This window comes from Pituophis catenifer, unplaced genomic scaffold (genome assembly GCF_029215685.1).
Source record: "Pituophis catenifer annectens isolate HBS135680 unplaced genomic scaffold, rPitCat1.0.hap2 SCAF_1, whole genome shotgun sequence".
NCBI classification, from domain to species: domain Eukaryota; kingdom Metazoa; phylum Chordata; class Lepidosauria; order Squamata; family Colubridae; genus Pituophis; species Pituophis catenifer.
Genome location: NW_027256881.1, coordinates 147,566,968 through 147,583,949, shown reverse-complemented (window position 1 = coordinate 147,583,949; position 16,982 = coordinate 147,566,968). Strand labels below are relative to the sequence as shown.

The following is a 16,982-nucleotide window of genomic DNA, read 5'->3' as shown; positions in this document are numbered from 1 at the left end:
TCCACAATCCCATTTCTTGATGCTTTCCTCCCTTTCTCCCATTCCCTTACCTTCTTCTTTTTCCTTTTCTTATTTCTACCCTTCAGCCTATTTTCTTTAATTTTAACTCTGTTAATTTTCCTTCTCAATCTTTCCCCATTTATTTCTCTTCTTTTCATATTTGAGATGTAGTTTCCCTTATCTATTTTTATTCTGTCACTGTTAAACTCAGTGTAATCATCTTTATCTTTATTTTCAATTGTTTCCTTTTCAATATTATCTCCTTGTTTCTTTTGCTTCTCATTCATCTTTTCTCTTTCTTTTTTTTGCATTCTAACCAATCCTCTGCTTCCTTATTTCCCTTAAATGCTTCTTTTGTTTTCTGAAACATCTCCCTCAGTATCTCATATTCATCCTCCCAATTCTCCATATTTTCAATTAAAAAGGCTAGGATTTTTAAATTTGTTCTTTTCATTTACATATACTTCAGGTTTCAAAGTCCCTATAATGTCCTTTTTTTAAATGTCCAATTCAAATATTCACTTGAGCCAACACAATTTCAATTTTTGTCCTTCACTTCTGTTTAATCTTGGTTCAGCTGCATGAATATGTACTCCCACGTCTCTTTCTCATGCTCTTTCCGCCAGCAGATGTCTTTCTCCAATTCACAAATCTAGTAACAACGTATCCATTTTGTAATCCACAAAAACGCTTACTTTCTCTTTTCCAAATTAAATCCTTTTGTTATTTAAAAAATGCTTTTCTGTCTCTTTCTTCATTGTCTTTTTTTTTCCTTTCGAAATCCAATTTTAAGTCCAGGTGGAAGATTCCTTTTAGGGCTTTAGGTTTGATTTTAAAGTTCCTCTTTTTTTTCCCCTCCGCTTAAATTCCTCCGTGCCAATTAGCCGCCAATTTATCGCTGGGATTTCTTTAAGCTATTAAAAGTTTTTTTTCCTTTTTACCTGTGAGTTGGCCAATTACTCACCCAGTAACAATACTCCGCTCCTGCACATCTCTTAGTCTGGTTGCCCCAGCTTGTAGCGGATGTAATGGCCGTCTCCCCTACCACCGGGTCAAAGAGCTGCCTCCGACCATTGAGGAACTTGCCTGTTCCTCTTTGGTCTTCCGAGATGCCTCTCTCTTTCCCCCGTCCCTACAAGACGGTTCTGGTCCGAAGACCTCCCCGACAGTGGTTTGTCTGCCTGGGTTTTCACGAAGTTCGACGGAGCTTCACTATTTCCCAGCCAGTGTCACCGTGACGCTTCCGGTTTAGAACATATCTTGTTGGAGAAGCTGAAAGAGCTGCTTGCATAAGGATGATTTTCCCTGCTTCTCTTAGCAGCTACCACATGTTTTGCTGGATAGAAAATTCTAGGCTAGGTTAAAACAAAACCATCAGAGTTGTGGTGGCACAATGGTTAGAATGCAGTACTGCAGGCTAATTCTACTAATTGTCGACTGCCAGCAGTTCAGCAATTTGATTCCCACCAGCTCAAGGTTGACTCAGCCTTCCACCCTTCCAAGGTCGGTAAAGTGAGGACCCGGATTGTTGGGGACAATTAGAGAGGCTTGTAAAGCATTGTGAAGTAGTATATAAGTACTATTGCTATCTTATTTGGTCTGTTTTAACTTTTTGTATGAATAGCTTTTAGCCTTTCCAAAAGTATAATCAACCAGGAATTATTTGATTTTGATAAATACATCATTCAGCAACCTGGAGTAAAATTAGGATTGACAATCTATTACTGAGATGCTGTAAATACCTAATACTGTAAAAAAAGAGAAGAAGGATCAAATTGATAAAAACATAATTGCTTCCATTGCCTTTTATACATGTGATGAATCAGAATATACTAAACAAATGGAAAGGCTAAACAAATTTCATTGTAAAGATTTTACTATTAACTTCTCAGCTTGTTTCCTGTATATGAAATCAACAAGTTTACCAGATACCATCTTTTCCCTTGACTGCAGTACCATATCAGTAAGATGACCTTATCAACAGGATCCAAAGACTTCATGGTTGAGAGTGAAACGGATGAAGTGGAAGCAGCACTTTCCAATCTGGAAATAACACTAGAAGGCGGAAGGTCAGAGAGCCTATTGGTATGTCATTCCCTTCCTTTGGGCACGGAGTCAAGGTAACATTCAGGGTGTAGGAAATTAGGCTACACTCACTTTATCAATGAGCATATTTCCCACTGTACCTGGTAGGCCAGGATGGACATCCTATGCAGAGGCGGGTTTCAAAACCCATCACTACCAGTTCACTCATGGGCATTCACGCGACTGTGCATTCTGCACATGCGCAGAAGCATACGGCTGGTGGGCAGAGCCTCCCGCCACTACCGCTAACCGGTAGCAACCCACCACTAATCCTATGGCCCTCTGGATGTTGATGAATTGCAACATCCACTATCAATGCCTGCTTGGGGTAAAGAGAATTAGAGTTCAACAGTATCTGGATATATGTACAGGTGGTCCTCAACTTACAACAGTTTATTTAGTGACCATTCAAGGTTACGACACTGAAAAATGTGACATGACCATTTTTCACTGTTACAACTTTTGCAGTATCCCCATGATCATTTGATCAAAATTCAGATGCTTGGCAACTGGTTCATATTTACAACCATTAATTTGTCCCAAGGTCATGTGATAGTCTTTTGAGATCTTTTCACAAGCAAAGTCAGTGGGGAAGCCAGATTCACTTAACATCCGGGTGTACTAACTTATCAACTGCATTGATTCACTTAACAACTGTGGCAAGGAAAGTCGTGAAATGGGGCACAACTCACTTAACAAATATTCACTTAACAACAGACATTTTGGGCTTAATTGTGGTCGTAAGTCGAGGACTACCGTACAATATCTCTAACCCAAGAGGAGGGGAACCTTATTATGATATTATCAGTCTTCTCTAATTCTGCTTTTCAGGTATTTTTTGTACAGGGTACTTTGTGCCTAATTTCTGATTCACCTGAGATTTTAAGAGATATCAAACTTTTTTTCAATATTGTATCATTTCAGGGGAACATAGCTTTTGGCTATTTCCTATCTCCCAAATTTAGTTTTGTGGGGGTTTTTTTGGAAATAAACATTTACATTTATCTGCAATTGATTGCTGAATTGGGCTTAAGTGGGAAAACAAATAGCAAATTAGCAACCGTAATATGTAACAGTAACAGAGTTGGAAGGGACCTTGGAGGTCAGCTAGTCTAATCCCCTGCTCATGCAGGAGACCTGTAGTAGAGATACGAACCGCCAAACTGCTTACCTTTCTGATCGACAAGCTCAGTGTCTTAGCCACTGAGCCACCGCACCAACTATGAAACCATAATGTGGGCCAATCATTGACATGCAATTGAAAGTATCTAGCTGTGCCTTGTTACTAGCATATTTCTTGGTTCTCCATAGGAGGATATCACAGACATTCCAAAGCTTGCCGATAACCTCAAACTATTTAGGTAAGGAAAAGGAGCAATGCTAAGCACCCATATTGAACGATGTTGTTTACTTTAGCATATTTTATTGTGTTTCGTTACACTGAATTTTGAAAGCAATCAATATCCCAAATCTCAAAATTCGAGATGATATTGTATCAGGATCGTTTCAGTTGAATTGGAAATTTATTTATTATTTATTTATTTATTATATTTCTATACCGCCTTTCTCCCGTAGAACTCAAGGCGGTGTACAGTCAAGAAAAATATAGACACACAAACATCATAAAATTGCTAATTAAAATTATTACTTAGTTTGGTCAATTAAATAAAACCCAGAATTAGATAACATTTAAAAAATCATTCACATGTTCGTATGTTTAGCCCCGCCTGTTGGAACATCAGGGTCTTGAGGGCACGGCGGAAAGCACGGAGATCAGGGATATTCCGTATCTCCGGGGACAGTTCATTCCAAAGGGTTGGAGCCCCCACAGAGAAGGCCCTCCCCCTGGGAGTCGCCAATTGACATAATTTGACTGACGGTACCCTGAGTAGTCCCTCCCTGTGAGAACAAACTGGTCGGTGGGAGGCTATTGGTGGCAAAAGACGGTCTCGTAGGTACCCAGGTCCTAAGCCATGGAGCGCTTTAAAGGTGATAACTAACACCTTGAATCGATTATTAATCGATAATATGAATCGATTATTAATCGATAATATTGATTAATCGATATTAAATTGATTTAATATGTCTCCATAAGCCATCCTTCATATAAGAACCACTCCCAGGGCAGTTCACAAGATTAAAATAACATCATCACAATAAAACTCAGTGATTAAACCCATTAAAATACCACTGCATGAAAAACGAGCGAATTTGTGTCTTCATAAAGAACTGAATGACTTACTTGAAATCTTTCAGGAAAGCAGTCTTTGTACATGAAGACGTAAAATGAATAACCAAGATATTTTACAATTCAGTGTTTTGTGGAAATAGAAGAGGGGGCAGGTGATAAAATGCACATTACGATATTACAATACAGGTAGTTCTCGACTTAAACAGCAGTTCACTTAGTAACCATTCGAAGTTACAATGGCACTGAAAAAAGTGACTTATGACCGCTTTTCACACTTACGACCCTTGTAGTATCGCCATGGTCATGTGATCAAAATCCAGATACTGGGGAACTGTCTCACATTTATGACAGTTGCAGGGTCCCGGGATCATGTGATCAGCTTTTGCAATCTTCTGACAAGCAAAGTCAATGGGAAAGCTAGGTTCACTTAACAACCGTGTTACTAATTTAACAACTGCAGTGATTCACTTCACAACTGTGGCAAGAAAGGTCGTAAAATGGGGCAAAATTCACTTAACAAATGTTTCCCTTAGCAACAACAATTTTGGACTCAGTTGTGGTTGTAAGTCGAGGACTACCTGTACAAGCTCCACAATTTCTATACTTTTACCTGTACTGAGAAGTAAGCTCAATGGGTTTTTTTTTGGGGGGGGGTGCCACTGTAGTTTCTACTAGCCCCCTGTAATTTGCTTCTTTCTGATAAAGCAGCTAAAACTGAGGAACACATAGCATATTTTTCAGAGTATAAGACGCACCTTAGTTTTTGGGGAGGAAAATGGAGGGGGGGATTCTGCCTTACCCGGTATTCATCTGGCTAGTGCCAGCACATTAGTTCGCTCGCTGGTTTTGAATGGAATGGAATGGAATGGAATTCTTTATTGGCCAAGTGTGATTGGACACACAAGAAATTTGTCTTGGTGCATACGCTCTCAGTGTACATAAAAGAAAAGATACATTTGTCAAGAATCATAAGGTACAACACTTAATGATAGTCATAGGGAACTTTTGAGGTTGAGGCTGGTTGGGGCTGTGCTTCTAAAAGCACAGCTGATCGTCGGAGGGAGCAGCAATTAGAAAAGCAGGCAAAGCACATAAGATCACTTCGCTCCCTTTGGGGCTGAAAAACAGCTTCAAAAGCACAGCTGATCCTCAGAGGGAGCTCCAGTAACTAAAGCAGGGAAAGCGCGGAAGGGGTAAGAGAAGGCAGTAGCTGTTCCGGGTAGCCATTTTGGGCATCGTGTGGGGTTACATTGGAAGTATAAGACACATCCAAATTTTCAGCCTCTTTTAGGAGGGAAAAAAGTGTGTCTTATACTACGAAAAATACGGTACTTCTGAATGAGACAACCACATGGACTTTCATAATATATGGGAAATAAAACTTTGCCAAAAGGGTTGACAAATATTCTCATTAGAACAGAGACTTGATGAAGCAATTCTTCATTTGCAGATCCAAAAAGCTGGTGCTGAAAGCCTTCAAGCAATATTGGTTTGTCTTTAAAGACACATCCGTGTCTTACTTTAAAAACAAAGAAGCTGAACATGGAGAACCTATCGAGAAGCTTAACCTAAGAGGTAGAAGCTAATATTTTCATACAGCATCTTATGAAGTGCGGTTGCATCTACAGAGATCTAGCACAATAAGCATTTTTGTTCTTTGTTTATATGTCTGAGTACACACGGACATGCACATGTGTGCACACGCATAGACACATATTAATCTGTCTTTATACAGTATTTACCATATACTATTTTTGTACAGTCGGGAGTGTTTTGGTCTCATTTACTGCCAAATATCCAAAGGATGGTAATCATTAATGACATTGTTGCCCACATAATATGTGCCGAAGTGCGGATACCACTGCCAGGAGTGAAGATGAGGAACACATGAAAGCCACATACCTCTGTGATTTACACTTCTAGCCACAAAAATTATATTATATAGCTTCATAGAAATTGTGCCAGGCTTTTGCTGCCCTGAGTTCTCAAACTATGCCAACATTAGTGATCAATGGGAAGCAATGATGAAATTCCACGGGTGCAAATGCTCTGTGTGTATTGCAAATACCATCTTGATCATCCGATTATGACACGCTTCAATGTCACTTATGTTTGTTTGGGGAAAGGTCGTTCCAGCACCAGTCCTCTATCATTTTAAACACATCAGATGAAGATGTATTACTGATCAGATGACGATTGATAAGCATCACGGTCCCCCTTGAAAGTAAATAGTATCAGCTAAGGCTGAATGCACACCAGAATAAAATTACTTTGGTCTGCAAGCTTACATCTATCCTCTTAACTGCAGTGGTCCCCAATCTTGCCGGCAGCAGGGTGCAGGGGGGAGGGGATAGTTTTGCATGCACAAATGGAGTTTCACGTGCTCACCTGCTGCTCCCAACGGTGCACGGATCGCTACCAGACTGGGGGTTGGGGACCTCTGCCTTAGTGATAAGTAATAATTAATCATTTACCTTTGTAAAATTGTCCTTATTACTTTTTTTTATATGCTATTTGTTCTCCCTGCCTTTCTCATGTATTGTTCTTAAATGAAGATGAAACGTAAGCTTACATGTAAATTCTCTTCTGTTTTGTTGTTCAGGATGTGAAATTGTCCCAGATGTAAGTGTGTCAGGGAAAAAATATGGGATTAAATTACTCATTCCAGTTGCCGATGGAATGAATGAAATACATTTGAGGTGTAATGATGTGAGTAACAAAACAGCTGAATGAACCTATTGTGTGCACAGAGGAGGGGTATTAATGTGCTTTTTGTGCATTGCATTGCCCCTTGGGAAACCTTATTAAGGTCCAGGTGCTTGGCTGGCATTTCAGTGCATTGCAAACCCACACAGTGCATAAAAATTCCCAGCTATTTATGCACGGAAATAAAACAAAGCTTGTATAGAAAGAAAAAAAAAACAATGAACCAAACTCCAAGTTGCCTTGCATGTATATCCCCCTACTTGCCTCCATTCTTGAGAGGGGATTTTTGTCTAAAAGTCTGTGTCAAGAGCTACTTTGCCAAACAATTCTGTAAATTTGTCGGCATTTGTCCTTTGCCTCATATGACCTTCCTGGCTGAAAAACTTGTGAAACTCAGCTTCCCTCCCTAAAGTCATTAACGTCTGGCAGTTCCACTGACAGGACAATAAGGCTTTCTCAGCCAACAGTGTAGGTTTGCCATTGCCTTGTTTGGGCTATATTTTGTGTGGCCTACAGCCCTGAGATTTCCTCAGGCTCTCCCAAAATGGACTGGTGGGGGTGGAGGGAAATTAAAGGACAAAGGAAATCTAAGAGTTCTGATACATCAGTGAGGAGGAAAAAAAGATTCAATATTTTCTATATACATATTTTATATAGATAATATAAAGGTAATAAAGAAAAATGGTGAGTAGTGGAAAACTATATTAAAAAGATGAGAAATCTTCCCCTTTGAACTTCTGAAGAAGAGATGGGATAGAAGTTTAATAAACAAATTAGGCTGATGAAGTGTTGTCTATGGCAGGGGTCTCCAACCTTGGCAACTTTAAGACTTGTGGACTTCAACTCCCAGAATGCAATGGGAGTTGAAGTCCATAAGTCTTAAAGTTGCCAAGGTTGGAGACCCCTGGTCTATGGGATGCTTTTTGAACAGAAGCCTGCGTTGAAGTTAACCAAAGCATTTCAAATTATTGCAGCTAGGCAATGTGAGTAGAAATTGGTGCCAGATTTTTTTTTCCCCCTTAATATCTCTCATTGGACTGTTTGTTGCAGGAAGAGCAGTATGCCAGATGGATGGCTGCTTGTGCATTGGCTTCCAAAGGAAAAACAATGGCAGACAGTTCTTACCAATCCGAGGTGCATAACATCCTATCGCTCCTGAAAATGAAAAGCAGAACAGCTGCACCCCAAGAAGTTTCAGATGTAGAAAGCATGGACGTGAAACCGGAATGCTTCATCTCACCACGATACGCTAAGAAATATAAATCTAAGCAGGTAAATGGGGAGCCAAAGATAATACAGGAAGAGCTGGATCTTGGGCCAATTGCAGGGGACATACTCAAACTGACTCATGTCTAATTGGTAGAGGATTCTTGTTTAATACGTCAAAAGGTGAATTTCAAGGAGTATGTTTCTTACAGCAAAATCTACAAGTAAAATCTGAAGAGACAGCATGAACCTATAAATAGAATATTGGACCTGAATTTAGAAGATAGGAATTCTGCCCAAAATTGCTTTTCCCTGATTTCAGTGTATTGATTCTGTGTAATTGTTCTTCTGTGTTTTTGCATCTGCAGTAGGATAATAAAGGAAGAAGAAGAGATACATTAAACTCTTCCATTTTCAGAAGTCCTCATCTTCTGCCTTTTCAACCAAAAAAGATTCTGGCTAGCAGGAGCTGAGGAAATAAATAATCCTGTAATTTACCCCAGAAACTCCCAATTCAGAATCTCCCCCCCAAAAATGGCAGTAGAACAGCAGTTTACAGAATTCATCAATAGTCATATCTTGCATGTTTGCAGTTGCAAATCCCGCTAAGTGTACTGGAGCAAAAAAGGTTTACTGAGCAGAAGTGCACAAAGCAGTCCAAGAAGCTAAAAGAAAACAAATTGTTCAAACCATTTGATGAATGTGATAACCACAATTGTAATTAAACTCTGTCACTAATTAATCTATAGCTAGTTTAGTCTAGTGATTAAGGCACAAGTCTAGAAAGCAAGACACAGTGAATTAAAGTCCCGCCTTAGCCATAAAAGCCAGCTGGGTGACCTTGGCCCTGTCATTCTCCCACCTTAGGTAATAGGATTGTTATCGTGAGGAAAATAGGAGGAGGAAGGTCTGTTGGATATGTTCACTGCCTTGAGTTATTTGTGAAAATAAAAGCAGGATATGAATGAATGAATGAATGAATGAATGAATGAATGAATGAATGAATGAGAAATTACTATTGTATACAAAAAATACCGGTATGTATATATATTACCTCTTACTACCAACTAGTTTTATGGCCAACCATACATATTACAATGCAGCCCTTAAATCAACAGTGACCCCCAACCTTTTGGGCACCAGACAGTGGTGAGTTGCCCCTGGTTCGGACCGGTTCTATAGAACCGGTAGTAAAACCGGTGGGAGGCTCCACCCACCGACCCTGACATCATCAGAACACTTCTGTGCATGCACAGAAGCTTCTGCACATGCGCAGAAGAGCATTGCTAGGAATTTCACATCCTGTATTGACATCCTCAGAGTTCCCCCATTGTGTTCTATACTCGGTATTTGGTTTGACTCCTTAAAACAGCAGAGTAGTAAAGTAGCAAAAGTTATGTGGTCCAAGCTTTTTGACTATTTGAATGCTGCTTGTTCATTTCTACTTCAGTTAAACCTGTGCTTTCCTTTCCACGTTTCCCTAGTTAGCTGCTCGCATTCTAGAAGCACACCACAACATCATTCACCTGCCTCTTATGGAAGCCAAACTGAGGTTTATCCAGGCATGGCAATCACTTCCAGAATTCGGCTTATCCTATTATGTTGTAAGGTAATTCTGGCGTTCCTCTGCCGCTAAATTTTTATAGAAGAGTACTGCTTAGAACCCTTTTAACTACTTTCGTTTTGAGTACAGAAATTGCCTTTTTTTGGGGGGAGGGTGGAATACATTTTAGGTTTGGAAGCCTTTTTAAAATCACTGTTCTACGTACAGGTACAGTAATCCTCAGGTTATGACTGTAATTGAGGCTGGAATTTCTAACTAAGCAAAACCATCATTAAATCAAACATCATGTGACTGCACTGTTTAGCAATGGCAATTCCAGCAGTCCCAGATGCAGTTGTTAGTGAGGAGCAGGCAGTCATTAAACAAAGACCTTACATGACCACAACTTGTGACTTCTGGATGAATTCCCCATTTATTTATTTTTCTTGGAAGCTGGCTGGCAATCAAGTCTCCTGCCTCCCAAAAGATTCAAGCCATCCGTGGCTTGGTCCCTCCCAGGCATGAGCCTCAATTCTTCTAAAGCGAAGGATATTTTCAGGAGATCACTGAGCCAGAAGAGGCTGACTTGTTTCCCCTGCCCTTCATGAACTATCTCCATTTCAACTAGTTCCTCCCACACTTATCTCTCCCTATCCTTTTGACCACTCTGCACAGCATGGTTGAAATGAAGAACCCTCTGTATTCCATTGCCACCATCTATCAGATGCCATCATTCCCACTGGACATTCCTCTCTGTCCTCCTCAGCACCATTGTTGTCTTCTTCCTTCTCCCCCCCCCTTTTTTTTTTTTTAATTTGATTTATATGCTGCCCTTCTCCGGAGACTCAGGGAGGCTTACAGTGCATTAAGCAATAGCCTTCATACTTTTGTATATTTATACAAAGTCAGCTTATTGCCCCCACAAACTGGATCCTCATTTCACCTACCTTAGAAAGGATGGAAGGCTGAGTCAACCTTGAGCCTGGTAAGATTCGAACCTGCAGAAATTGCAGGCAGCTGTGTTAATAACAGGGTGCATTAAACCACTGTACTACCAAGGCTCTTGCCTCGCCTTTCTTCCATGGGGCTCACCAACACTCGCCATCCTCAAGCCCCCTAGGGCCTCTGTTGGAAATGGGTTTGCCCTCACCATCACCCCCATCCCTCACCGCTACCTCTGAACCCAACTGACAGAACTCCTTTCTGTGGGCCTTAAGGCCAACCAACGTTGGAAGGCCCAGAGGAGCAGAAGGGAGCCAATGCTGAGAAGAGGAAGAAGGTGGATATGCCAGGGAGAAAAATGAGGAGGAAGATCCATTGGTGGTGGTGGTGGTGGTGGTGGTGGCAGAATATAGTGGCGTCTTCATTCAGTCGTGATCACATGACCATAGGGATACTGCAACAGCTGGACCTCTAAGGACCTTCATTACCATGAATGGTTGCTAAACAGATGGTCCCAAACCAAGGACTACCTGTAAACCCTTTTTCTGGCTTCAGTGACAGCTCTTAATAACCACATGAATAGATTTTCTTCAGGATGGCCTGCCTCAATCTGGCCCTTCAGGGTTAACAAGCATAATGTAATATCATCTGGATTAACTTTTTTTAAAAAAAAAAGCCATTCTGAAAATTATCTGCTCAGATAGTTATTTTCCCAAGTATGTTTAGTAGTTCTATATTTGGCCAGTAGAGGGAAGCACAGTGTATGATGTGAAGTCAGCAATAAATGCTTGGATTCTCTTAAAAATTCTATTTGCTTCAAGCCATTTTTGCTCCTTATTGGTTGTATTGGTTGCTCCTTATTTGTAATGAAAGGAACTATAACTTTCTATAGTATCCCTGTAAAGGAAGAGAAGGATAGGAAGGAAGTTCCCTCTGCTGCACCTTATAACTTGCCGTTCACCATCTTGCACTGGAGCAACTGTTGATTGACAGGACTGCACCCTTCCCTGCTTCCTCCCTTCTTCCATCTCAGCAGTAGCTTCCACTGGGATGGCACTATAGTCAGTCCTTTCCACTAGTGCTCATGGGGAAGTTTTTCAGATTTGAATTTAGATGCTAACTTAACAATATTTGTGTTTATTGAAGCAAACCAAAATGCAATTGCCACTTAAAAGAAAATGCCTAGAGATACACAAACACACAAGCACATATATTAGCAAAAGGGGTATAACAAAATGCACATAATAGCCCAACTCACAAGTACTGATTTGGGATAGAGAAGGGGAATCAAATGTGAATGGAAAATGCCCCAAAATCTAATCACTTCCTGCTCTTTTAATTCCCTGGCTTTATGAAAAAGATCATATATAGATAGTCCTTGACTTACAACCCACAATTGGTACCTGAATCCCTGTCCCTCAGCAAGGCAGTTGTTAAGTGAATCAAACCTGAATTTATGAACTTTTTTGCACCGGATGTTATTTTAATCACTGAAGTTGTTAAGCAAATTGTGTAGTTATTAAGCAAATCCAGCTTCCCCCATTTGACTTTGCTAGTTGGAAGCCAGCTGGGAAAGTGTCAAATAGCCATCACATGACCTGGGATGCTGCAACCGTAGTAAATAAATGCCAGCTGCTAAGCGTCTAAATTTTGATCACATGACAATGGGGATGCTGCAAGGAGGACTGGTTTTTAAGTCATTTTTTTTCAGTGCCCTTGTAATTTCAAACAATTGCTAAATGAGCAGTTGTAAGTCAAGGACTACCTGTAATTCTTTCCTCCTGCTGCTCAGTCTGAGAGCAACTAAGATGATCAAAGGCCTGGAGACTAAAACATATGAAAAACAGTCGCAGGATTTGTATTTGGCTAGTTTAGAGAAAAGAAGGACTAGGGGGACATTATAGCAATATTCCAGTGTTTGGGGGCTGCCACAAAGAAGAGGAGGTCAAATTATTCTCCAAAGCACCAGAGGGCAGGACAAGAAATAATGGTTGGAAACTAATAAAGAGAGAAGCATTAAGGAGACACTTCCTAACAATGAGGATAATTAACCAGTGGAACAGCTTGCTCCAGAAATCATGGGTGCTCAGGAGGCTCACTGGAGGTTTTTAAGAAGTCACTTATCTGAAATATTATAGGTTCTCCAGCTTGAGCAGGGGGCTGGACTAGAAGACCTCCAAGGTCCCTTCCAGATTCTATTCTATTCTATTCTATTCTATTCTATTCTATTCTATTCTATTCTATTCTATTCTATTCTATTCTATTCTATTCTATTCTATTCTATTCTATTCTAATGCATATGGGAATAATTACTTGGAGAAACAGAAAGCAATTGGTTGGATTTTTTTCTTTCTCTTCTTTCCCTTAGATTTAAAGGAAGCAAGAAGGATGATCTTTTGGGGATTTCTTATAACAGGCTGATTAGGATAGACACAGCTACTGGGGACCCAATTACAACCTGGAGGTATTCAAATATGAAACAATGGAACGTGAACTGGGAGATACGGCAGGTAAATATGAAATGTTTCCCAGATGGCAACCATTTCTGATCTGTTGATACTTGATTAAAATTTCTTCATCTGAGAAATAGTTGACTGAAGAATTGCAAAATATTTTGTTTAAGGGTAGTGGAAGAAAAGTTCTCTGGAGCAGAGAAGAGAACAAGTTGTATCTAGAAAATGGGATGGGTGGAAACATATATTCTCCTTCCCTGAACACAACCTTTTCAAGCTGTTTTATTGGTTGAGAAGGGGCTCTGCTGACAGAAAATGCTTCTTATCTGATTTTCAAGAAGAATTTTCCCTCAGGCCTCTTCTCTAAAGACAACCTTACTTTAGCATTTGTTGTTGCCATCAAGTCACACCTACCACAGGTGCTTGGCAACTGGGACATGTGGGTTCATGTGATTGCCATTTGCCACCTTTCTAGCCAATAAGCAAAGTCAATGGGAGAAACTGGATTTGCTAAATGACTGTATGGTTTGCTTAACAACTGTAGTGATTCACTTAACGACTGGCAAAAAAAATGGTCACAAAATCACAAAAACTCAATAATTGCCTTGCTTAGCAGTGGAAATTCTGGTCCAATTGTGGTTATAAACCAAGGACTATCCAAATGGACAAGCGTATCCTTTGGATCATCTGAAGAGTTAAGCAACTGTAAAAGAAAGTCTCTTTTGAGGTATCTTTTTCTATGCCTGCCTTCCAGAGGGGTAAATTCTAGGCAACAAGCTAAATCAAATGCCATCACCCAGCCCCATATGTGACTGCTTATGAATAGTAATATGCTATGAATTAGCATCTCCATTAATATATGGAATAGGCCTCAGTGGTTCCCCATATGACCTAAATCAGGGATGTCAAACTCAATTTCATTGAGGGCTGGATCAGCATTATGGTCACCCTCAAAGGCCAGGTGGGCGTGGCTGGGTGGACGTGACCAACTCAACATCACTCACATCAAGGGGCACTTGCGATGGGCCAGACAAGGCTGGGAGGGGTGATCCAGGGTGAGTGCCAAAGCCTGGGGGGCCAGAAGAGCATCAGTGCTTGAGCGCAGCTGGGGAGGGTGCTGGGGGGGGGGGTTGAACGGTGCTGGGGAGCAGTGGGGGAGCAGCCAAACTGCCTTTTCGGTTTTAGGCTGGAGTCCAGGCACAGAAGCAAGAGAGAGGTCAAAATGTGAAGCCCCTGCCCACTGCTGCCTGCCCATTCCTATTTTCACTCCCCCTCCCCATTAAAGTTCATGCAGTTCGGCTGCCCCTCCCACCGCGCCCCAGCACTGTTCGACCTCCCAGGTACCCTCCCCAGCTGCGCACAAGCACCAATGCTCTGCAAGACCCCCCTCAGGCATCAGAAACAGACGCGATCAAGCAGCCTTTGCTTGCCACTTCCCAAGCCCTTCCCAGCCCCGCTTCTTCGAGGGGGTACCCGGCCACGCTTACCTCCTCCTCGAGGCTTCTGCTGGTGTCACTGCCACCTCGAGATGAAGTGAGGCAAGACCAGGCAATGCCAGGCAGGACAAGGCTGGGGCAAGGCATGACAAGGCGAATGAGCTGCACATGCGCAGAGGGAGCACCCAGCTGGGCTAGGCCGAGGCAGCAGGGGGCAGTCCCTCGTCATTTCCAGGCCAGCCTCGCAGGCCAGATCTAACCTCTTCACGGTCTGAATTCGGCCCACGGGCCTTGAGTTCGACACCCCTGGCCTAAATGATTTCTCATCATTGTTATCAACCAAAATGTATTTCTGCATTTGGGATAAAGTTTCAGAATAAAGTTTATGTTTCGAATTAGGATGAAACTAAGCATTATAGAGAAAAGGCATACAAATGATCCCCCAAGGTTTGATTTTTATCTATTGAGTTGCAATATTGCAGGAAAAGTTGCCAATGTCGAAAAAGGGGGAAATCACTACAGAAACATACATTTTAAAAGGTCTATGATGATGCCGGTTACAGCAGGTACATGATAAATCCCAGGAAACTGAGTCATGAGTCCATTCAAAATTATCCTTTCAAAGCTGATTTTTCTCCCTGCAGGGAGGGGAAAAAAACAAGAGTCTTTCCTGGAAAGTGTAGAAAGATTGAAGGAGGGAGGTTTTAAGTCAGCAGGCCCAACAGGGAATAGGATTAAACAGCTTCTCCTTTCTGCTATTTCTGATGCTTGGTGGAAAATGAACAAGGAAAGCTTTTCCCTGGAAAACAATATTTTAGAAAGTGAGCCATTAGGACAAGTCAGTGTTTCTCGACCTCAGCAACATTAATGACATGTGGAACAACTCCCAGAATGCTGGTTAGGTGAATGCTGGAAGTTCAGGTCCACACATCTTAAAGTTTCTGAGGTTGAGAAACACTGTATTGGGATATATCAAATTTAACCCTATGGTGTTTGTGCCCCACGTGATTCTTTTTACACTAATGAACATAGAGCAGTAAGTACTTTTGGTATTTCAATTGTCTTTCCCCTTCAGGTTGCCATTGAGTTCGATCAGAATGTATCTATTGCATTTGCTTGCCTGAGTGCAAATTGCAAAGTGGTTCATGAATACATTGGCGGCTATATTTTCCTGTCAACCCGTTCCAAAGACCAGAATGAGACGTTGGATGAAGACTTGTTCCATAAATTAACTGGTGGAAGGGAATGAAAGGAAACCAGAAGCTTTTTCTGGACTGAATAGAAGGGCCAGAGGTGATGGTGCTCGCTTAGATGGCTCGCTGGTACCTCCTGCCTGATTCCGTTAATAAAAATTGATAAAGAGGAAGCAGGGATATTGCGAAGCAAAGCATCAGCCTTTGGCATCAAGATGGAGAGCTTTTCACGTTCTGATCAAAAATCAATCTTCTCTTCCATGACCATTGGGGGGCGTGGCGTGATGGTGGAAAGAGACAGAATTATAAATGGAAGATTGTCAGATGGAGCCTTCACAAAATTCCATGAATAAGGCAACTAATTGGATAATGGAAGTCTCTTCTGAAAATATTCTAGCTTTATTTTTTTGTCCATGAAACCCAAAAGGAAAGCTTCTGGTTTCAATTTTATATTTATTTTAAGAATTTTCTGAAGTAAAAGGTATTTCTTTTTTAAAAATGGAAACATTCTAGCGTGCCAATCTGTCAAACTTTGGAGCGCAGTCCAGTTGCCGCTTACTGCTCCCTTTTGCACAGCACTCCTGTCAACACTGAATCACTATCCTCTATAGCCTTCCAGTCAGTGAAATTCATTGTTCTAAAGAGAGCTGCCTGCTGCCCAACCAGTCTTCATGCAACACAAATAATGTATTTATGGGAAGTATATTCTTGGAAATAATGTTTATCCTTGGCACTAATCTGGAGCACCGGAGAAGAAAAACTAACCCAAACTCAAAGCATGTCCTGCTTTCAAAAGAGCTTGTGGAAATAGAATGTCTTTGGAAGCTTATTCTTACAGTTATAGGAATTCTTGAGCCAACTTGTTTCACAGTGTGTTGTAGACTTTCATTGGTGTTAATAGATGGTCTTAGACCAGGGGTCTCCAAACTTGGCAACTTTAAGACTTGTGGACTTCAACTATCAGAATTCCTCAGCCAGCAAAGCTTATGGGAGAGGTGAGTGAGTGTAAACATGTGTAGAATGAAAAATCAATTTGCTTATTTTCAGCATCATAAGTTTGCCTTGCTGTAAATTGGATTTCTTATGACTGGCTTTGAACACTATAGCAGCCATTTTGTAAATATTTTGCAGGGAGACTTTTTCAAAATTCTAAACGTATCATCTGCTGCAAAGAGAATCCAGTTCATTTTAATCAAATTGGCTTTTGTTTTGTTCCTACTGTATATC

The 16,982-nt window shown here is 41.0% G+C and overlaps 1 protein-coding gene across 1 annotated transcript in view; it reads left to right on the top strand.

The window, feature by feature from the left end:
* FERMT1 (FERM domain containing kindlin 1) overlaps positions 1–16,147 on the top strand; it is a 39,946-nt gene extending 23,799 nt beyond the window's left edge. Inside the window, exons 7-14 of the mRNA XM_070956246.1 lie at positions 1,954–2,085; positions 3,397–3,446; positions 5,727–5,851; positions 6,879–6,985; positions 8,033–8,254; positions 9,673–9,797; positions 13,042–13,183; positions 15,638–16,147. Coding sequence (XP_070812347.1) covers positions 1,954–2,085; positions 3,397–3,446; positions 5,727–5,851; positions 6,879–6,985; positions 8,033–8,254; positions 9,673–9,797; positions 13,042–13,183; positions 15,638–15,811 — 1,077 coding nt within the window. The 3' untranslated portion in view covers positions 15,812–16,147. The remainder of the gene's footprint in view (positions 1–1,953; positions 2,086–3,396; positions 3,447–5,726; positions 5,852–6,878; positions 6,986–8,032; positions 8,255–9,672; positions 9,798–13,041; positions 13,184–15,637) is intronic.
* The last annotated feature ends 835 nt before the right edge of the window (positions 16,148–16,982 follow it).